The 23,520-nt window shown below is 34.2% G+C and overlaps 1 protein-coding gene across 2 annotated transcripts; it reads left to right on the top strand.

Annotated features, from left to right (window-relative positions):
* Positions 1-589: 589 nt before the first annotated feature.
* On the top strand, positions 590-23,401 carry LOC144847830 (uncharacterized). Of its 2 annotated transcripts, none has more exons than XM_078704365.1 (14): positions 590-767; positions 4,613-4,634; positions 4,740-4,811; positions 5,283-5,413; positions 6,183-6,285; positions 6,958-7,073; positions 7,478-7,553; positions 8,037-8,198; positions 8,702-8,878; positions 10,021-10,128; positions 10,676-10,760; positions 20,456-20,637; positions 21,508-21,621; positions 21,948-23,401. In XM_078704365.1, exons 4-14 carry the CDS (start codon positions 5,343-5,345, stop codon positions 22,698-22,700), a joined length of 1,947 nt encoding a protein of 648 aa, XP_078560491.1. In that variant the 5' UTR covers positions 590-767; positions 4,613-4,634; positions 4,740-4,811; positions 5,283-5,342; the 3' UTR covers positions 22,701-23,401. The 2 variants fall into 2 exon arrangements, with proteins under 2 accessions (XP_078560491.1, XP_078560490.1); XM_078704364.1 differs by lacking the exon at positions 590-767 and adding an exon at positions 4,143-4,306.
* Positions 23,402-23,520: the final 119 nt, after the last annotated feature.

The raw sequence follows: 23,520 nt of genomic DNA on the forward strand, positions 1-23,520 counted from the left end.
CCCTGGGTTTAGCCAGTGAGCGCTCATAGCCGTTACGCCACTGAGAAATACTATGTTTTAATCACGTAAAGTACGTACGTACAGTGGTTCGCACAACTCAATACCCATCTAGACGAATGGATCTTGTCTTCACATAAGAGAGAGGAAACATTAGTAATTCATTCAGCAAAAAACGTATCCCGCAATTACAACTTAAATAATCTACTTTTGTTTAGCGTATAATATCATTCTCACTTTCACCAACTGTCACTGTTTTGTAAATTGATTTATGTGCTATTAAAGAAACATTAAAAATGTACCAAGTTCCGGAGTGAAATCCTTACAAAAGAAAATAGGCCTAATGTACAAAGTTTCATTCGCAGAGGTTCCCTTTCCCGGTCTTCTTCGATTAGGGATCGCAAGAATGTGCGTACTACACTGTATACAACATCCCGATCGACCCCCGAACCTTACACGCTAAATTCAAAGTTTTGCGGCGAGAGTATCACAACGCCGGTTGACTTGTAGACATGCGCAGGTGTTGTAACATTCTGTTGTTTCGTCGCGTTGGAATCCCTATTTCTGTTGGCATTATCACATGGCGTTGGTATTTGATCCACACGTTGTTTTATAGGTAGACGTCAGTCGCTGTCGCACGCACAAGAGAACCTGGGGATGCACTCTTTGTGCCGTGTAACAACAACTTACGTCTCACCCGCATCAGGACAATTATGATACTGCGTTGAAGTCCTGGCCAAGGCACTTAAGTTTTTCTCTTCTCTCTGTCGGTAAGCTATTATGTTATCCCATTCCACAGAACGGTCACTCCCCAACCCCAATTAAAATGCATACCGTACTTAAGACAGTGTTTTGAAACGTCAAGTTGATAAATAACTACCCCATCCCGGTGACGAATTGTTTTTCCCCGGTATCCACTAACTCTATATCATCCGCTTCTCCCTAAAAGACGCCTCAAGTCTCAAGTTGTTCCCCCCTCTCTTCCACTTTTATGGCGGCATCGTAATTCTCGGCCTTTTCTTCCAACATAATGATGTTCATCTGCATACTTGGTGCGTAATATGTAACGATATACATAACGTTAGATATAGGTCTAACCAATATACGTATGAACAGATGCGACTAAATTAACATCCACCAGAACATCGTTGTGCCTTTGCTGAAGTTCCATTCGACACGAGTTCCAAAGCTAAACACATAGGAACCACCTATAAAAAAAAAGTACCGTGTTTGTAATAACATAGAGGTAAAATAAAGTCTTTACGTTTATGAAGCTCTGGTATGAATGCTGATACACATGAACATCCTCCAATGAGGGTATGGCTTATATCGGCGAAAATCAGATATAGAGTCTGACCTAAAACCCCAGACTTACATTTTGCACATTCATGCAATGTAAAGTCCACATGAACATGTGTTCCGTGGTTACTGCAGGGTAAAACAACTTACATTTAATCTTATTGCGGTATTCATATTTGTATAACATACATCGATTTTGCGGTACATGAAGGCATACATCGAATCTCGACCTATTTGATAAATGACCCTAGCTATACACTATTTGTTATCATATTAAAACAAGCGATTTTAAATCTTAATCAAACATTGATAAGCAAAGATTACTCGACTTTTCCGAGCAGCAGGGCATCTTGTCACATAACCTGTAATGAAACATTCATTGGATAAGTTATGACAATTAAATTTGTATGATTGCTTGTCAATCATTTTAAATGATGATCTGTCAATCAAATGACGAGTCGGCCAATCAGCGGGTAGTTATACCATGGTTATACGATATAGTTATACCATGGACCTATAAATGTATAGGTCCATGGTTATACCATGGTTATACGGTATAGTTGATCGGTTATAGGCCCATGGAGCACTGTTGCTTCTGGCATTATGCCAAATGGTTTTGTTTAGCTAGCTGTTATCCATGCACATGAAGCATATGGATCGGTCCGAGCTAGTGCTGCGTTCGAACCGTTCAAGAATTAAAATGTCCCCATTTTCGTAATGTTATCGAAAGACTTCTCCCCTCATCATGTTCTGTCAATCTCGTGCCACAATTGAATCATAGGATACGTTCTGATGGTTCAGAAATTGCCAGTGGCGGATGATTGAGATTGGGAGAACATCCTCCGCATGCCGCCTGCAACAACCTCACACAGTTTATTCAATCTTGAGTTTAATAATGCTAGTAGTATAGGCCTATATTATACATTTGATATATCTGTATCCGCTACTGCCTATCTGTAGGCCTACTCATGCAGCAGACCTATTTAGAAAATGTAAGTTTCGTATCATTCTTCCAATAATGCACTTCATAGATATGCACGTACACAAGGGCGTATAAAAGGGTAAAGTTGAAACTATAGCCGGTGATTTAACTATGCACGAATTTTCATAAAGTAAATGTTTATTTAAAAACATCCTCTGGACAACATTTACTTAGATTGCAAGTAGGCTGCAGTTAATCGTTGCTGCGGTGCGTTATCATGTTTGCCTTTAACAAAAGTGGCGGTAACAAGTTATGAAACCTGTTAATTTCGCAATAGATAAAAACTCATATAGGTTATTTAAAGTTTACATAAATTTAGAAATCTTATAATACTCTATGTTTGTTTAGTTTTCTTTTTGTTAATCATTTACGTGAGCTAACATGAAACCCTCCTTGATTTCATTCACGTATAGTGGGAGTGGTATGCCCAGGTTTTCCCCCAACGTAACCCCAAGCTCGACCTTATCTCTGAGTAGGCCTACGTATGATTGAAACAAAATTGTTCTGTAAGAATTCAGAGACAAATTGACGTTATAATCTCAACACCACCTCGCTTCCTTCGAGGTCTTTAAACTTTAAGTCTCCTATAGTGAAATTGAAAATATCATAGTAGGCACCTACTTCACACATACACAGTGCTGGTTGTTACATTCATGAAAAAAAAAATAATAACAACAACAGGGGAAGGGGGAGGGGGTGGTGTACCGGTATACCGGTATACCTATGAACGTATCACCAGCCCTTTGACGATCCCTACATTGTGGAGGATCGCCACTGACAAAGGCAATTATAGGCGAATTATGAGCGGAATTTATTAACATCCGTACGATGATAAATAATTAGTGTCTTTGTTTATAGCTTTGAAATGTGGAAAAATATGCTAATAAAATAGTCTTATTTATTGAAAATGTTTATTTTACGAGAAAGTGTCCCCTTAATAATATGGGTATCCTAAAGGAGGGGTTCTATCTGATGTAGGCCTATAGGATAAGTTACTATGCTACGGTACATGAACGCATTGGATTATAGTAAAGTGAACTCAGGCACAGCCTAAACAGAGGCATAGGCCTAGCCTAATGCCATGTTAGAGTGATGCTTCAGTGTGTTCTTTAATCCTATCACGAGGCCTACTAATCCTAGATAGGCCTATTCTCTATTTAATAATTATTTTCATTTAGCCGGTTATAGAAATAATGAATGAATAACACTGACCTTTCTTAAAGACAGAAGTGTGTCTTCTTATACTTATAGTTCTTGCATTCTTCTCTAAGCCGAAGTATATAATATATTAATATTAATGTTTTGTTGGTTTACTGGTGTTTGATGCATGTCTGTACAGCTCAGGCTACAGCACGAAAGAGAAAGGTTAAATATTTATTTAATAAAACACATTAATTATCTCTTCAAAACCATACTCGAAATTTGAGTTAGAAACACACGTTTCTCACGTAGGCACTTTCCAAATATAGCTATGTGGGCTGCAATCTAACAAATATGGAAACATTAGTACCAAATATGGATAACTAAACATGAATATTCATTAGAAAAGGGTATCCTACTTATCATAGTCGTCAATTATAGGTCTAATTGCGGTACTACGCGATTTAAGCTTATGAGCTTCCTCCCCTACTGAAATAAAACAACAAATAATTATGAGTTGTTTATATCATGCAAATTATGTCTAATACATGTACTATCAAACTATACACATCCATTTTATAAGGTGTCAAATCAGTATCAAATTAGTTTATTGATTAAAAAAAAATAACATTACAATTGTTTTGGTTTTTGGGGTGGCAAGTCAATGCATAGCAATTCCCCGGTTGTTGCAATGACAACTGGAAAGTGTTGTCGCTGGTGGCGTACTTCAAATGAATGGATAGAACAAATTTTTAGTGATGGATGGATCGTCGACGAACGGCGACAGAATAATTTACTTTTTAAAATATAATATCCTATAAAAATATTTATTATGATGCATATTACGTATACCAACCGTCAAGGCTTCTTCTTGTGGAACGAGTTATGGTAAATTCTCAATAACTAGGCTAGGCCTAGCTGCTCTATTTTATAGTTTAGGCCAACAACTTCATACAAGTTGCCTGCCCAACTAACATTGCCTTGTCCCCGCCCGCAACACCTTATATTACGGCCTGGCTAGCCTAGGCCTACAGTACATCAGTTACAGTAGATTAAAGATTCCAACAGAGTACGTATGCTGTGATGTAGCCTTTTAGCCTATTCTATAGCCTAGCTTTTCAAAACTAGTTTGGATTTGATTAAATTAGACCATACCTCCATGATTAGACTAACTAGAGTTTTTTTCCATTTCAGCTGCCTTTCAAGAGCTCTTGGAGTAAGTATAATTGGGGTTTTTTATTTATCCAAAAAAAAATGTATAAATTAATATTACTAGAAATTCAAATCATTCCGTGTGTTATTTTTGTTTGTTTTTATTTAGTTTCAGGCAAATACCATAAACAACTGTATTCCTGAGGAGACACAGAAAGCTAGTAATGGAATTGGCTACAAGGTCAGTAACTATGTCACAAATTGACCCTTTGGGCCCAGTCAGTACAGCACTAGCATCAATGGTATATCCAGTAGCCCCTGGGGCGTGTGCTCCTCTCTTTTGGAAATAAAAAATCCTGGATCCGCCCTGATCATATTATTTGCTTGAATGATCTTTGATGTACACGAAATTGTTTAGTTCAAGATATTTGTTGCTAAATTTTGCTATAATTCTGACATAAATTCACAAATTCAGCACTCACACATTATCATTATTGTTACTATGATTTTAATACTACGTCGTCATCTTTTATTTGAGTCCGCTTTCTTCCTCTTTCAAGGGGTTACTGACTGTCTCGTTCCAGGCTGCTACACCATCTCTCCACTCCTTCCCATCTTGCGCATCATGTTGCTCCAAACCAACTTTCCTACTGTCTTTCTTTACCATATCTCTATCCACGTAACTACTTTATGTTTATCTTTTGTCTTATAGGAGATTTTGAAACTTATAGAATTGAAATGTTTCAATGAGGTAGTAGACAGAACATTCAACATGCATACAGCTGATTATAACGTCAATGTATTGAAGAAGAGCCTCAAATTATTAGACCATCATTTGCTGAGGTAAAAAATCATAACACTGGTCACTTGCTAAAATCATAATAACACAGATCTCTTGCTAAAATGCTCATAACACTGGTTGCTAAAATGCTCATAACACTGGTTACTTGCTAAAATCCTCATAACACTGGTCACTTGCTAAAATCCTCATAAACTGGTAACTTGCTAAAATCCTCATAACACTGGTCACTTGCTAAAATCCTCATAACACTGGTCACTTGCTAAAATCCTCATAACACTGGTCACTTGCTAAAATAGTAACACTGGTCACTTGCTAAAATAGTAACACTGGTCACTTGCTAAAATAGTAACACTGGTCACTTGCTAAAATCCTCATAATACTGGTTATTTGATAATGTGTATCCTCATACAGTAAATTGGTTATTTTCTAAGGAATTTTGTACTAGTAACACTGGTCATTTAAATATTCATAACACTGGTCATTTGCTAAAGTAAATCATCATAACACTGGTCAGTTAATAATGTAAATCATAACACTGTCGTCAGTTGACAATTTAAATTCTCATAGCACTGGTCATTTTCTACAGTAAATGCTCATAACACTGGTCATTTGATAATGTAAATTATAATGCTGGTCATTTTGATAATGAAAATCATAGCACTGTTGTCATTTGGCAATTTAAATCCTCATAACACTGGTCATTTGCTAAAGGAAATCTTCATAACACTGATTATTCACTAAGTTTAATACTCAACACTGGTCATTTTCTAAGGAGAGAAGTTTTATCCTCATCTTTTTTTTTTTTTACAGCTTTTCAGAATTGAATGATGTACGGATTGCTTTCCAAGTCTATGAGGCTGCAGACATGAGAGGAATGGTGCTGGATCAACACACACTCATGAGAACACTCAAGGTATACTGTACAACATTATTTACTCTTATATTCCACTGTTATTTTTACATTTTTTTTGTGTTTATTTACTTAAGTGAATATAATAAGATTGAAAAGTGGAAAGTGCAAGCAAGATCTACCTTTAGGTTACCAATAGAAATATATTAGGTTTTTTAATGTAATGTTGTTTGATATATAAAGCGCTTATACAATCAAAAGATTGTCCCAAAGCGCTGAGAGAAAAAAACAGAAAAAAAAAATTACAAACAAAAAAGATTGGTTTTTAAGAGTGTTTTGAAAACTATGATAGTGGATGCATTTTTAATAGGATCAGGAAGATTGTTCCACAGTTTAGGAGCTGCAACTGCAAAGGCTCGATCACCATAGGTCTTAAGGCGGCTGAGTGGAACAAAAAGTGCAGATGGATTAGTGGTCGACCTAAGATCTTTTGCAAACTGAAGATCTACATATAATTAAATTGGAAATATATGATGGGGATTTGTTGTGAAGAGATTTATATGTAATTAACATTAGTTTAAAAATAATTCGTTGTTTAATTGGAAGCCAGTGAAGTTTATATAATTTGAAGTGCCGGATACAAGTCGAGCTGCAGTATTTAAAACAAGTATTGGTTACTGTTGATGTTTTCACATTGACAAAAATTCATTAATGTAAATTGTTATTGTTTGCTAGTTGTGTAACAGAACGGTTGCTCCACTGAAACTAATGCATCGTGTAAAACATCTGCAGGAATCCTTTGATGAACCAGAACGGATTCAGTTTTATGAATTCCTTGATTTACTGATATTGTGAGTATTTTTGGGGATTTTGTTTTCAATTTTTACTTTTTATATCTCTGCTTCCGAGTAGTGATTTTATTTCATCGTCATTGCACATAATTGGTAGAATATAATAATATTGTATAATGCTCTATAGAACTGACATTATTTTATTTATTTTTTTAAAATTCATTTCTATACCCCTGAACTTACATATTTTCTACTACTAAACAACATTGTTGTATAAGTTTTCTGGTGACATTCTTTTATTTCTCTGCCCAAACATTGTTTGTATACATATTTTCTATTGTTTAATCATATTGACAATGTTTTCTATCTCTTAACTAAAGAAATTGTTTATGTACCATTAGAAAAACTTGTGTGATACTTGTTGGCTGGATTATAATAACATATTTTTAAATTATTTTCTATAGGTGTGACTTAATCCCGAATGTAAATGTTGGCCATAAAGACAGTTCTCTTGAGAAAACCAAACAAGAACTTTATGAGGTATATGTGATAGCTTTATAATTCCTTTAGTACAGACCTTTCCATTTCCTTGTAACTAGCACAACTTGGGACCTATGAGTTTTATTTTTCTCTTGTTAATTTTTAGTCGTGTGGACGCGACTCTATAGTTCACTATGTCGGTCTGTCGGTCTGTCTGTCGGTCCGGCATCACTATGCGTTTCATTGCTTTTCTGTACTTTTTGATGTACAGAAAAGTTTTAAAGTACATTACTTTTTGAAAGTTCATTTTTTTCTGAGAGCACGCGACTTATGGCTGTTGGCCTTGTTATTTGTTGTAATGGTTTACCTCTACCAGAATTTTCATACAACTTGAGAGATGTGCCAACTCAATTTATTTATCTTTTGGAAGCTCAGTAGAAATAATTCACAGTGGAACAGCATCTGTGATATTAGAAACCATAATTGAACTTGAATTCAATCATGTAATGTATGCCTGACGGGATACTTGTTGATTTTTTTCAGCTTGTTGACATAAAAGAAGTCTGTACGACCTTAGATGAGAAGATTGAAGGTCAATTGAACTCTATGTTCATGCGCACAGAAAGAGATTATGGCAAGGAGCATTTTGGGGATAAGCGAATTCCTCGAGAATCTGCAGTTGAAACAAGTGAGAGGAAAAAAAGGGTAATCTTGAATTTAAATTTTTAATGTATGTAGTAATAATACAGTAATGTAGTACAGAAATAGAGATTCCAAGCAATGACATCACAGATTTGATTTTTTTCATCATCATAAAAACAATTACAGATAAAATACAATGAATACAGGAAACAAAGATCGAAACATCATTAACATACAAGAAAACAAACAGCGATGCCAAGGATAACCCATAAAATTCTAAAAAGGACTTATTTCCAATGGGGTCTTTTGGAAGAAAAAAAGCAAAACACCTATCTAAATTCTAATGCAGAGCTACTGTATAGTAGTGGGCTAATTAAAGATTAAGGCCTATAGTAGGTATCATATGTGTTAAACTACTGTACATCTGAGTGAGCTATCCGGGTGAGGCCTACCCTTTTGACTGCTCAGTGAGAAGGTACATAGAAATTTGTGCATATAGTTGTAAACTTAGAATTTATCTGCTTGACATTTCTAAACTTGATAATCTTCCATTTGTTTTTGCACAGGTTCGACATCATGGTACGCGTTACAAACATCTTCAAAGTCACATAAATAATTCCACAAGAAGAGTACAACGAATCAAGGCTGGTTATGTCCGAGAACGGCCGGAATCTGCTCCGTCCTTTGAACCATCTGAACAGCATGATCACAATGTACAAGAACGGCCACACACAGTTGACCAGGTATGATGACAGGAGATTCCAATATATATATAACTCTGTAGCACTTTCTCACAGAACCATGTGCCTGAAATATACAGGGCTTGTGAGACGATACTTGAGTACTAACGCTAACCCATTATTCCAAGAATGGACACTCCTGAAAAGGAAAATGGAACAGTCAAACTAAAGCCATCATCCTCTTGTTATGATATAAGAATAAGAAAGATAGTGGTATAAAGTGGAACAGTTTCATTTACTTTCTAAAGCTCTGTCTACACTATCAAACTTTATGTGACAAAAGAATATGATGTGCCCATATATGGACAATGATGATGTCATATCACTACCATGTTTGGGCATATCACACCCATATTTGGGCACATCACACTTTTTTGTCAAACTATTTTGATAGTGTAGACAGAGCTTTAGAAGAGTGTGGGGTATAAATTTCGAGGGGGCAAAAATAGCATAGAATGCATGACAGGTATCTTATTTATAGAACACCAGACCTGCATACGTGTCATATCGTAGCACCATTGTGATATGTTATTTTAATACAACTGACTACTCTGATTAATGAAGCAATTTAATGAATACATGAGGTAAAGTCTCTAAGAAAATACAATATAATGTAACCTTTGACCTTTTAAATAACAACCTTTGTCATCTTTATGACCTCAATGTGCAGTTTGATGCAGTGACACAATGTTATTTAAAACAATAATCTATAAAGCACCCTTTTACAATAACATAGGTAACAATGTGTTTATTTTATATGTACTGGAATAAAAACTTCCGTCGACCTCTGACATTAAAATAATAACCCATGTTAGTCTATCCTCATTTTGTTTGTTTTCTTACATGATAGCTGTTTTTATAAAATAATGATTACAGAGCCCTCTATTATTAAACAAAATGTAGGTAATACAATAGAACTCCATGATTTAAAAGGACACGTCAAAATGTCAAAACCATCCAACCAACCAAGGGCACAGTTGTTTTCTTAATATGAGGTTTGATTGTACCAATAATACCAGAATAAATTGCACTGTTTTGTCACTAATATCTTTTCGATCATGCTGTTTATCATTCACTAAAATTTGTCCAATTGTTTTCTCTTTTTTTTTACCGGTAAATGTTTGTTGTGCTGTGTTTTTACCCAGATTGTGCATAACACATTCTCCAGAGCGGGTGTGTGCCTGCGTCTTCGACCCTTTTCAGCTCCTGAATTGTCTGTCAAGGAACCTGTGGCACATACTGTCAAAGAGAAGGTTGTTGTTCACTAGACTATATTATTTTATTTAGATACCAGCCATTGCCACTTAACCATGTTTATAAGACACATCCAAGATGTAAAGCTCTGTCTACACTATCAAACTGTTTGACAAAAAAGTGTGATGTGCCCAAATATGTATGGCATCATCATATTTTTTGTCCAGCTAGTTTGATGGTGTAGACAGAGCTTTAGGTAAATATGTGGCATCTGTATTATGTTATGTTTAGCTGTGTGATCGTTGATACAGAATCACATGTGACACTGTATTTCATCATTTGCCTATAATACTGTGCAAATTATAGATTTAAATACTGAGAATGTGCTAATGCTACATGGTAGCACCACATATTTCAGAAAGACATAATTGACAAAATAGAGAAACATCCGCAAGCAATATTATAAATATTTCTGATTTTTCTTATGGTTGTAAATCTTATGTAATCCTAACTTGAAAATCCTGAACATTTTTCAGATCATGTTACATACTAAATTGCAGCTACTTATGTACATATTTAATGTACTTTATTATGTTAATTCCATAGAGTGTTTCAACAACATTGAATCCTTGCCGTGACCCGAGAGCCATACTGTTTGAGACATATCTTGAACATCATAAAAATCGCAAAGGTAATTATTTCTAATTAGCATTATCATTCCTATGGGGCTTTTATCGTGATCAAATCAGAACAGTCGTTTTGTATGCATGTGCAACAGAGATCAAATTGATATTCCGTCATCTTAACACAAATCCACTGAAAACATGCTTGCCTATTTAAGTAATAGAGAGCTTTTGATATAGCGACGACCTAAGGCGTCATATTGTGGTACTATGCAAATATTGAGTTTTTTGTCAAATTTTGCTATCACAACCAAACTTCATTTATTCATGGTTAAACACAGTAAAATATAGTACATTGTTTGAAATTGTTTTTGTTTGTTCAAAGTTAAAAATTCACATCAAAATGTGTTTGTAAACAAACGATGGTGCAACATAACTATTGTTCGCGATAAGCAATGTACACCTGATATTGAATTGTTGACAATTTCACTGAGACCATTCTATTGTCCGCGGGAATTTCCACAGTTATTTGTTACAGTTGTGTATATACACCCAAAGGCTAATTCTACACGAGCAGCTGAAATCTTGTCTGAAAATACGCACAAGTTGGAGACATTGTCACCTGATGCACCCAGGCTCATATTAGGCGATTTCAACCAACACAAGCTTGGTAAAGCGCTCAGAATATACCACCAATATGTAACCTGCCCTACTCGTAAAGATAAAACAATAGATTTATGCTACGGTACAGTTCCAAGCGCATATAGGTCCGTGGCATTACCACCGCTTGGTGCGTCGGACCACAATTGTGTGAATCTGATTCCAAAATATGTCCCAGTTATCCAGAGGAAGGACAAAATAGTCAAGACTGTTAAATTGTGGACTTTGGACAGTATCGAACGTTTAAGAGGGTGTTTTGAATGCACTGATTGGCAAGTATTTTATGAGTCGTCATCAAATCTAAACGAAATGGCGGATGTTATAACATCATATGTAAATTATTGTGTTGATTCAGTAATACCGAAAAAAGAGGTTGTCGTTTTTGCAAATAATAAGCCGTGGGTTACGAAAGAGTTGAAAGACATATTAAATAAGAAAAAACGGATTTTTTACCAAGGCACCACTCACGATAATAAGCAAATAAATAAAGAAGTTAAAGTAGCTGTCCGTAAGGCTAAAGACATGTATAAGAGAAAAATTGAAAATAAGTTTAGTAGGGGATGTATTCGTAGTGCTTGGCAAGGAATTAAACATATGGCGTCTATAAACACAGCTGATAAAACACAAAGAAATAAAATAAATGTAGAGGGTATTGATGACCAGGCATTGCCAGATAGATTAAACGACTTCTTTGCTAGGTTTGAAAAACACGATTTAAAAGACGACACTGTTGGCAATAATGATCCGCATGTAGATGAAATTATTATTTCTGAGGATCATGTTAGAACATTACTCAGGAATATAAATGTAAATAAGAGTTCTGGTCCCGATGGTATTGAGGGCAGAACATTAAAGTCGTGTGCGGATCAGCTCAGTGGTGTCCTTCGGTACCTCTTCCAGACCTCTATAAACCAGTGTGTAGTTCCTAATCTTTGGAAAGAATCGATTATAAAACCTATTCCTAAACAGACTGTCATAAAACAACTGAATGATCTGCGCCCTATTGCGCTGACATCTCTTGTTATGAAAATCTTTGAAAAGATAGTTAAAACCTACATCACGTCTGTTGTAGAGTCTAAACTCGATCCACTGCAGTTTGCATACAGGTCTGGAAGAGGTGTTGAGGATGCCAAGCTTTTTTTATTAAACACATTGTACAAGCACCTTGAACTGCCTCGATCTCACGCCAGAATGTTATTCGCCGACTTCTCTTCTGCCTTCAATACCATGCACCCTTATATTTTAGCAAACAAATTAATTTCGAATTTTGGTTTTCAACGTGATTTTGTATTATGGATTATAAGTTTTCTTACGAACAGATGTCAGAGGGTCTTAGTTAACCAAAGACACTCGAATGTACGTATGACAAGTATTGGATCCCCCCAGGGTTGCGTCCTCTCTCCTCTCCTGTATATTATATACACGGATGACTGTCGCAGCAAACAGGACAATAGTCATCTTGTTAAATTTGCTGACGACACTGTCTTGCTGTCTCTCCTTCAAAATTCACAGGACGGCCATGGTTCCGCTTTAGATGATTTTATCCAATTTTGTGGAAACTCCTACTTGGAACTCAATGTGACCAAAACCAAGGAGATGATTGTAGATTTTAGGAAGGAGAAAGGACGCAACCCTTGGGTATCCATTATAAATGACAAACCAGTCGATATTGTCCATTCCTTTAAATACCTAGGTACTATATTTGAGGACAATCTCGGCTGGGAATTAAACACAGAGGCAATAGTAAAGAAAGGACACCAGAGACTTTATCTGTTAAGGAAGCTGAACCATTTTAATGTCGATAAAGTAATTCTTAGGGTTTTTTATAATTCCTTTATTGAGAACGTTTTAACTTTTTCCTTTATATGCTGGTTTTTTAGTCTTAGGGTCAAAGAGAAAAACTCACTACAAAGAATTGTTAACTTAAGTTCTAAATTAATAGGTTGTCAACTTCGTAGTTTATCTTCTTTCTGTGACATGCAAACTCTAGAAAAAAGTAGAGCTATTCTAAAAAATATTAACCATGCCTTGTTCAGTGATTTCGAGCTCATGCCTCATGGGCGTCGCTTTCGATGCCCGGCATGTAGAACAAACCGGAAAAGGAATTCGTTTTTGCCAGTGGCTATTCGACTCTTAAATTCTTGAACCTTGACTCTTTTTTTTTTTCTATTTTGTACTGTGTATTGTGATATATTGTATATTTTGTAAGATCATTTTAATCCAGACCTTTTTATTTGAATTGCCCCGTGTGGGATGATTAAAGAATTTTGAATTGAATTGAATTGAAAATGGTAAAATACAAATAAAATACATCATTTAAAATACAAAAATACAGATAAAAAACATCGTTTGAAATACAAAAAACAAGCAAGATTGGTGTGTGTAATGGTATAGCATAAAATAATCAATGTTTCCATGTTTCATTTAACTTGCACATTTGAACCTTTTTTGGGTGTATGGTCATTTGGAAAAAACAAAATTGATTTTAAAAAGCTGGATGTTTTGTTTTGTATTATTTATTTATACTGGGTGACCTCTTCAATCAAAGACTGGTCTTCCAGAGAGCCCAGTTATGTACTAGTACGTCTCGAAAGATGCACTAGGTTCTTGCAGTGCACAAGATCTACATGTGTACACTGGACCTACGGTTTATAGTCCTTATCCGAGAAGACTTCCACCAGAACCATGGAGCGAGTGAGCCTCGAACCCTTGCCGATGTTAAGGCTACGTAATTACGGTTCCACTGTCTTAACCGCTCGACCACTCACTCGCGTAAATGGATGGCATAAATGTACAATTTACGTAAGGCATAGGTTTTTGTAAATTGGAATCTCCCTAATGTCTTACCTCAAGACAATATTCTTGTGTTTATTTTCTGAATGTGATAACATTTTAGTTTAGTTCAGTATTATTTATTGCACTTTGCATTTTGTAAGATACAATTATTTATATTATAAACCTATGAATGATCAATGAAAGATGTTATAATTGATAAATTTAAATAGATGATTTCTCTTCAAGAGGTACAGTAGTCTTCCACTACGACGAGACTTCAAATTCTGTCTATTTCCTTGTCTGAATATACATTTTTGTGCTCATTAGTTTCGTATCTGCTGCCAAAATGGAGGACCAGTTACAGCATAAACAAGCCCTTTAGACATAGATTATTAAATCTATAATTTGTTGCAATCGTAAATTGCCCATATAAATTATTATTAGTACTGTAGTACATTCACTCATGACATATATATACTATTAAAATGTGACTTTATCACTCGTAAACTAATTCTATAAATCAACCCCAAAGGTATAAATCATAAATTTCATTATTCATTTCTGCTTATTTCGGACTTCATATGCACAGTACATAATCAACAAAAGTTACTTAACAATTTAGACAGTTTACATTTATACTTAACTAAAAAAACAAATTTTCTGAAGATTTGATTCAGCTAGAAAATTGATGTTAACAGAACGCACTCGTGGGTGTAAGCTTAATTCTTCGGAATAAAGCTATTTTCTCATAAATTGCATTTTTATTAACAAAAAGTGCACTTGCACTGCAGTTCCTGGGCTAGCATAATAACTTCCTCAGCGCATTGTTATAGCACATCTGAGTGTATTTACCAAGGAAACTCTGTATAAGGACCAGAGGGTAAGACCAATAGAAACTCATACAATGTGAGCAAAACAAAAACATTTAACTGTGTCAGAACATTCAATGAAAGTATTTTTTTTTTTTATTGAGAACAACAATTTGATTATTCTGAAAGTAACAAATGCCACTCATTTGAGCCAGGGGAAACACACACACAGCATCTCTTGTTGGTTTCATGAACTGTAACCTTTCCTCACTAGATTGTTATTATTTTGCAAGGTTGGCATTGGTCATAAGTCCAGACCTAACGCACTTACATTTACACTTTGGGATAAACATTACAAAAATTCTTTTTTTTTATATATAAAAATAAAATTTCATTTTCACTATCAATCTCTCAGTGTTTATTTCTTTTAATAGCAAAGACGAAAGATTAAATTTTCTATTCTGTGCCAAATTTCGTACGTGGGTGGCCGACGAGAACCATGTCATTTATTTCCCATGGCCTTTTAAGATTTTTTTGCTATCTGTATTTTATGTAGCTACTTGTATCACTCCAGTTGTTCACTAATTGTGTACAGTAAATCTATTCCTCTGCTGCCAGAATACATTTTAATAATCATGTTTTTTTCCCATCTAGATGCTTAAAATCAAAGTGAGAATCATCATGCCACCTCAATTTTTTTTTAAATCATGTCATAGATTTTGCTTGAATTGGACATGACAAATTCAGTGCTCCATATCTCTTGAACCGAGAGTCTGATTAAGCTAAAAATTGGAATTTTGACATTTTAACTTAAGGGAAATGAGGTGTGAATAAAGGAAGTTAAAAATTGCTATTAGTAGCATCTAAAAAAATTGGTGTTAAATTCCAAATTTATCCTACGCTATTAAGGCCTTCATTAGCAAATATAATGCACTGCAGAACCACCATTAAAGGGACTTATTTACCATATTTATTTGAATAAACACCCCACACTTTGAATAAATGCCTCCCTCGATTAAATCAATAAATACATTTTTACTGTATTTTATAAATTATTGATATTAATTGTGTTATATTTTTTCATATCCAGGGGGTATTTATTTGATTATACATGTTAACATATTTCACCCAAAAGAACACCTCCCAACCTAATAAATGGCTCCCTCGAATAAACGCCCCTCTTTAAACCCTCCTGAACAATAAACACCCCAGGGCGTTTCTTCGAATAAATAAAGTATTGCAATTTTGAATTGCGAAAGTTTATTACAAACACCACATACAACCTTGTCTGATTACCTTAAATCATTTTATGTCGTTAAATAGCAAATTCCGATTTGCATTGCCATTAAACAAGTTTTCAATCAACACACATACACACCGTGCCTGTATATCATGTTTAAAAGAAAGTCTATTTGTAATAGTCTGGCTATTGTCAGCAAAAGTAGGGCTACTATTGAAAAGGTCTACATATTTTTGTGTATTTCTTACATTCTGTATGGCAAACAATTGCTTCATAGAATCTATTAAATTAAATTATTTTCCTTTTTTCTTTTGTATCATAACGCTATAACAGTTTAATTTAACTAATTGAGTTTATCCATCCTGTAATTGGCGAGTTTGTGCTCGTTGTTGGATGCGTATGAAATTTAAAAAAATATATATATATATAGCATCAGCATTGTAATAATAATAAAGCAAAAACGTTGTGTTTTTTTGTTTACAAGAAGCCATTAAACTCTTGTATACGAATAGCACAATCAAAAGATTCATAAATATTATATTATGAATTAAATACATAAATAATAAACATTCTTTTTTCTTTGTGTCGGTTTCCATTTATTATACATCTTGAATAAAATGAAAACTTTACAATAATTGTCACCATTATAAATTGTTTATGCTGTAGATCAAAACAGATATATAATCACATTATTTCAATTTATGTACAGTGCGCTGAGAGCTTGCTTATATGCGCTATATAAGAATGAACTATTATTATTATTTTTTAAACTGTACATCCATAATTTATATTATTACAATTTTTGTTACAAATATATTTTATTCAAAACCTTTTTCCTCTGTCATTACAAAGTGACTCACATGATAGCTGCACATCATTTGAGGCAAAATTATTTGTCATCCATTTAACAAAAATATGTGTATTTGTGATCAAATAAACGTTAATCTGACTTTGAAAGATACATTTCGTGAATTAAAGGCTAGTTAAAATTTGATAATGGATATATGATTAAAGATCCCTTAATTCAATTTGTCAGGTCTTTTGTTAATGTGGCAATGAAAAACTTAGCTTATAGCTATAAATGTTGGATTCGTTCGTTTTTGTGATAAACATTCATTCACTACTAAAATCCATCATTGTTCACACTTACACAATAAAGTGTTGGCCTGTAGTGTTAAATGTTCATGTTCATTATTACTGAAGAGACCTTAGTTACTGTAGCTAAGTGTGCTCTCTATTTTGTTCACCACAGCTACATAGTACATACATACATAGTATCTTGTCATATGAGTGGAGTTGTTGCTTGGTGGGGATGATGCTTGGCTACCACTCCAAGGGTCCTGGGTTCAAGTCCCGTCAAATGTCAGGATTTTTTCTAAGGACAAAATTACAACTCCACTCCCAAAGACCAAAGACAAAAAAAATAGTTTTTCCTATTCATAATAGTAATAATAATGGTAGTCTTCTATAGCACCTAATACAATTTTTCTAAATGCCGTACCATAAAAAATCCTAAGATAAGGTAGTGCAACTACATACATAGTATCTTGTTACACTTATACCCTTTTCACATCTGCAAAATGTAACAAGTTGTAACCAGGTTTGCATAGTGTGAATATTATTTTGTAGGAAAAAAAACGGCCTCTCATCAGTGTGACCTCTGTGAAATCTCGGGAGAAAAACGCACTGTTAAGAGGCCTGTTATTTTGTTACGAGATGTCTCAAGTTGTTACTACTGTACACATGTATTGCCCTGGTATTAAACTGACCAATCATAGTAATCAAATAGCGCGCAACTACGCTTTCCTTCCGAGATTTCTCAGGGATTTGTCAACTTTTAAATACAGTATGTTTAACAATGATATTTATTCTCACCAAATGTACTGAAATGGAAGTAAAGGTGAGTGTATCTCAGAAAAGACACAAAAAAAAAACATCTAATAATGAATGAATGATAGCATGGGCATTTGAGATGGACAACTTCATTAAGTTCATTCAAAGTTCCACTTAAACAACATTTTTGTAAAGAAATAAAGTGTCCCTACTGAACTAAATGAGTGATTTCTGTAGAAACATTTGTGATAGTGAAGATTGGTTTGCCAGTATCAATACATTTAACATTTACATGAAGACATTGTTAAGTGACTTATTTATTGCGACATGTTTGTCTTGATTTTGGAAATTGTCTAGTATTGTTAAGAGAAAATCTTTTTTGATTTGTTAACCATTACTCATGACAAGCTGACTACGGACCAACCCTAAAAATGACAGAATGAAAATTACTCTTTTAAGCTGAGTTTGTGCTGACTATAGGCCGATTTCCTCTCTATGTTTCTCTCTCCTTCTCTCTCACAATTTATGATTACCTCCAAAAATGGCTGAATAGAAATTACAATATTAAGCTAAGTTTGTGTTGACTATAGGCCAATTCCTTCCTGTGTTTCTTTCTCACAATTCACGAATACAGTACCTCTAAAAATTACTGAATACAAATTACTCTTTTAAGCTGAGTTTGTGTTGACTATAGACCAATTCCTTCCTGTGTTTCTTTCTCACAATTCACGAATACAGTACCTCTAAAAATTACTGAATACAAATTACTCTTTTAAGCTGAGTTTGTGTTGACTATAGGCCAATTCCTCCCTGTGGTTCTCTCTCTTTTTTCATGATTACCTCTAAAAATTACCAAATAAAAATTAATCTTTTAAACTTTTAAGTTTATGTTCATTTTCTCTAAAAATCACAGACTAAACATTTTCTCGCTTTCATTGAAAAATTGGATTAACGAGACTCTGCAGTTGCATTAAGAAAATGCCAACTTAAGAATATTCCCTCAATCCTCTTAAAATTGCTGACTAAAGGCTTTCTCTCCTTCGATTAAATAAAAGCTGCTAGAATAAAATAATTACACATTCCTAACACCTCATTTTAAAATTCACTGACAGATTGAGTTATACTGCCTGTGTACATCAACTTGTTTATTGTGTTTTATGTAGCGGGTCACCATTAGTAAAGAAACAAAACTGACTGCTACACCTGATTAACCTATTTCATTAACTTAGATGTAAGATGACAAATTCGCAGGCAATGAAATGTGTTACGATGTGCTTTAACTGGCCTAACTTTGCCCTACTGAAAATGAATTATTTTATTTATAACATTTTCCAATCACACATTTCTTTAAGGATAATAATTCACTTTGCCAATGCCACTACATTTATGTGTGTGTCAAGTCGGTTACATTATAACCATTGTTCATTTAACTTTACCAGTGATGCGGGATAATTTTTGGTTAAATATCAATTCTTGGTTTATATCAAAAGACGTGATAAAGTAAGAAAGGCGTCCGTGTCAAAATTGACAGTAGCAAATCAAAACATGCTTCACATTTGAATGTATTCATCATGTTGCATTTTTTTCCTTTTAAATAACCTTTCTGGAATGTATAATTGGTCACTATTAATAATTTAATGTCCACCCCCAGAGCATTGAATTATTTCAACTCATGTTTTGAAGTCATATTCTAAACCTGTAGACAAATTATATAATGTCACTGTTTCTCAAGTGTGTGATGTTTATACAAGGCAGAAAATCAATATCCATGTAAAATGTATATACATTTTGAATTCAAAGCTAAAAATAAATTGCACATATTTAATTTATAGTTTTGCCAACTTTCGTAGTGTGAAGTAATGTAGGTTTTTCACAGAGCTAATTAACATAGCAGTATGCTAAATATAGTCTTTTAAACCGTTCTAGCGACAGTAGTTATGAGTTCCTACAATATTTGTCAGTTGTCTGCATACAAAGTTTGGCATAAAGGTTGGGAACGATCAATTGAACACAATTGTGTGTTCTGTAATTGGTGTTGTATAATGCTGTTAAAATGAATAAAGAAAGTTAAAGCACTTAAGCTATGTCTACACTATCTTTGTGACAAAAAAATTTGATGTGCCTATATATGGACATGATTTTGGCATATCACTACCATATTTGGGCACATAACACTTTTTTTGTCAAACTAGTTTAGACAGAGCTTTAGATAGAAGTAACCAAGGTATTATGCCTGTAACATAATACATAATCTTACATTTATCTATAATCAAATGCAGCATGCATTCAATGTTAACATTATCAAGTTATTTTTTTTTCATAACATTTATTTATAGACTCTGGCAATAAAAGATAATAAAATGCAATAAAAATAATGATATAAGGTCAGAGTTTAAAGGCAGTTGCATATATTGAGACACATTAAGTTGTTCTTTTTTACAATCAGATGCTGTTAGTCGTGCTGGATCAATTGCGACTGTTGACCAAAGTGGTGACAACAGCGTGTCGTATCCTCCCTGGATATCAACCAGTAATCGCAAAGTTCAAACTCCTAAACTCATCACTGACGAAAATGTGGAAGAGAGGCAGGATATATTGGATAACCTTCAATACGAGATTGAAACATTGGTAAGGACTGATGATTCTTTTTCTGTTGGTTATTAATCTGCTATGGTGTTGATGATAATTGCAGTGTACACATTTATTGTCTACCATTAGGGAGAAATAAATATCACTTCATTTCTGCAGATCGTAAATCTTTATCTGAGAAATCTTCTGATTCATTATTCTGGATCTTAGATTAAAACATACAACCTATGACTAACGACTTTTTCTCATTCTCACAGATTTCCTCATCTTTATCGTTTCAAATTAATTCATTCAAATTTCAGTATATCACCAGGTGGTTTAGAGTTAATGTTCTATGCCTAATGTGTTTTATATGTATGTATGTATATATATATATATAAATCCAAAGGCAAATTACTGAAAAAATGACAATGCTGTGGGTATCAGTGGCTGGATCTCAATGGAGATACAAAAAAAAAAGCGAAAAGCTAAATCAAAACGATAAAGTAAATCAGCCAGAGTTTCAGCTAGCCCTTCATCAGTGCAAGTGTAATATATATATTAATTTGAAAACGATAGATAGACTATTGCGGATTTGAACAATAACATGAAAGCACCAGTGGTCTAATGGTTAGGACATCTGCATATCAAGCAGAAGGTTCCGGGTTCAAAACTCGGTTGGGGCGACCTTTCTCATTCTCACAGATTTCCTCATCTTTATCTTTTCAAATGAATTAATAAATTTTCAGTATATCACCGCATCACCGGGTAGTTTCGAATTTGTTCTATGCCTGTGATGTATATATATTTTACGTGTATACTTCTTTATCATTGTTAGTCGTATTTTTTGTTAAATCATTATCTATTCATCTCAATCAAAATTATCAATCATTCTTTATATATATATAATTTAAACTATCTATTTTGCAGGAGGAGCGTACGATTAGGCAACTCTATGCTGGATTAAATCAGATTTACCCAACATATAAAGAAAGGAGATTGTTGAAGAAGAGCAAAGTACAACCTAGCCAAGAAAATAAAAAGGTAGGAACCAAAATAAATCCTCGTTTTTATGGTTCCAGCCATTATTAGGAGTCCCAGTGTGGCCCTTGCTCCTGTCAGTAACTAATATAGTTTTATGGTTGAAGCCTTGTTAAAGCATTCCTAAATCCTTTATCGTTGAAGAAATCCCTGTCACCTCTTTCATCAGAATTCCATTCAGTAACAAACATGTTTTATAAATATTTAACAGACCTACTTTAATTTGAACAATTTTTTTTGTGTATTTTACTACATTGTAAGTTCTTTGAACCAAGTCTATATTTTTCAAAGATTTGAATACTTAAGTTGAATTATGGTTTTTGTCTTAGGTTAAAAAAAAATCTAGAAAAATAAATCTTGATTCATTGGATCGTTTGTCAAAACCTGAGCCACGTGCATTCTTAGCAGTTCACGACAGTAACTGTGATGCGAGACTGATTGGTTCAGGATTTAAGCAACTGCGTGGTAAACACAACCGTCGTGTACTGTCGCTAGACGATCACACAATTTCCGAAAATCTTGATCATCCGCAAAAGAGACATGGAAGCGTTAGTAGCGCAGATGAAACCAGTATGAAAACTTTTGAATCTTCGCGGCATTCTTGGTTTATGAACCTCCATAAAAGTACGCATTTACATGACTACGATCGGGAAAAATATAAAAACATGCGGTTTGGGACAGCTGCAGTGCTTTACGAGCATTTTCATTGCGATAACAAAGAGCAGATACTAGATAATGAATGTGATGTTGGAAAAGATGAAGATGCACTAGATGTTGCGATCAATGAACAACACAAGGATGCCATCAGTAATAAAAGCGAAGCAAGACCAAATTCAACAAACATGTTGCATCGATTGTTGAATGTAGATCATTCAGTAACAAGTAGTTATCAATCTGTAGATCCACGAAACGCACAACGCGAGAAAGCGCTTATTACGAGACGATTAAATTCATACGATGATGATGAATTGAAAATTAATGGTATTTTACTAAGTGAGATTGATAAATTGACAATTAAACAGGATTTGGAAAAAGTTCCTGTTGGAAAGAGAAGATCATTGCCTGCATTGACAACACGTTGAAAAAAAATACTGCACACTCGGATGGTTTTTGAAATGCTGTCTTGGCATGTCTGGTCCTTGCCTGTGTGTTGCTTCACGCTACTTTGTAGTTCAAGAAAATGGAAACTACAATTAATGTTTTAATATCGTTTTTATATTTTGATTTCACTTATTTATTTTGGCGAAAGTGACAAGTAATGGGGTAATGTTGCTGTGATTGTATGAAGTGCAATTTTCTACATTATTAATATATTAAAATCACTTATAAACATATAGAAGATATATATATATATATATATAAATCCAAAGGCAAATTAATGCAAAAATGACAATGCTGTGGGTATCAGTGGCTAGATCTCAATGGAGATACAAAATAATATATAACAACGTTTATCATATACAGTAGACCTATATAATATGTTTCAATTAAAGGTAGATGTGGTTGAGGGTTAACACAGGTTTCTCTTGTATGTCTTGTAACTTCTGTCTCAATCATCAACCAATCTTAATTTACTACATCACGATATTAAGTTAGCAATTATCAAACATCATCACAATCATGTGTTGCCATCATCACATTGCCATCATCACATCGTCATTATCAAGATCTTTAAATCACCTTGATCATTGCAAAACTTATACCGCATCGTCCACTACCACACTTTCCCTCTCTAGCCTAAAGCTCTGTTTACACTATCAAACTAGTTTGACCAAAAAAAAGTGTGATGTGCCCAAATTATGGTAGTGATATGGCGTCATCACACTTTTTTTGTTAGTGTAGACAGGGCTTAACAATTTATTGTATAAATATCGCTAATAAAACAAGACGGTATATAAATCA

Source organism: Antedon bifida, chromosome 7, assembly GCF_963402885.1.
Source record: "Antedon bifida chromosome 7, ecAntBifi1.1, whole genome shotgun sequence".
Classification (NCBI taxonomy): Eukaryota; Metazoa; Echinodermata; class Crinoidea; order Comatulida; family Antedonidae; genus Antedon; species Antedon bifida.

Bases quoted from the DNA above. Each gene is read 5' to 3' on its own strand.
- LOC144847830 (XM_078704364.1), top strand. From the start codon at position 4,251: ATGATGCATATTACGTATACCAACCGTCAAGGCTTCTTCTTGTGGAAC. The intron at 5,414-6,182 runs GTAAAAAATCAT...TTTTTTTTACAG, and splicing joins TTAGACCATCATTTGCTGAG to CTTTTCAGAATTGAATGATG. The intron at 20,638-21,507 runs GTAAGGACTGAT...TCTATTTTGCAG, and splicing joins AATACGAGATTGAAACATTG to GAGGAGCGTACGATTAGGCA.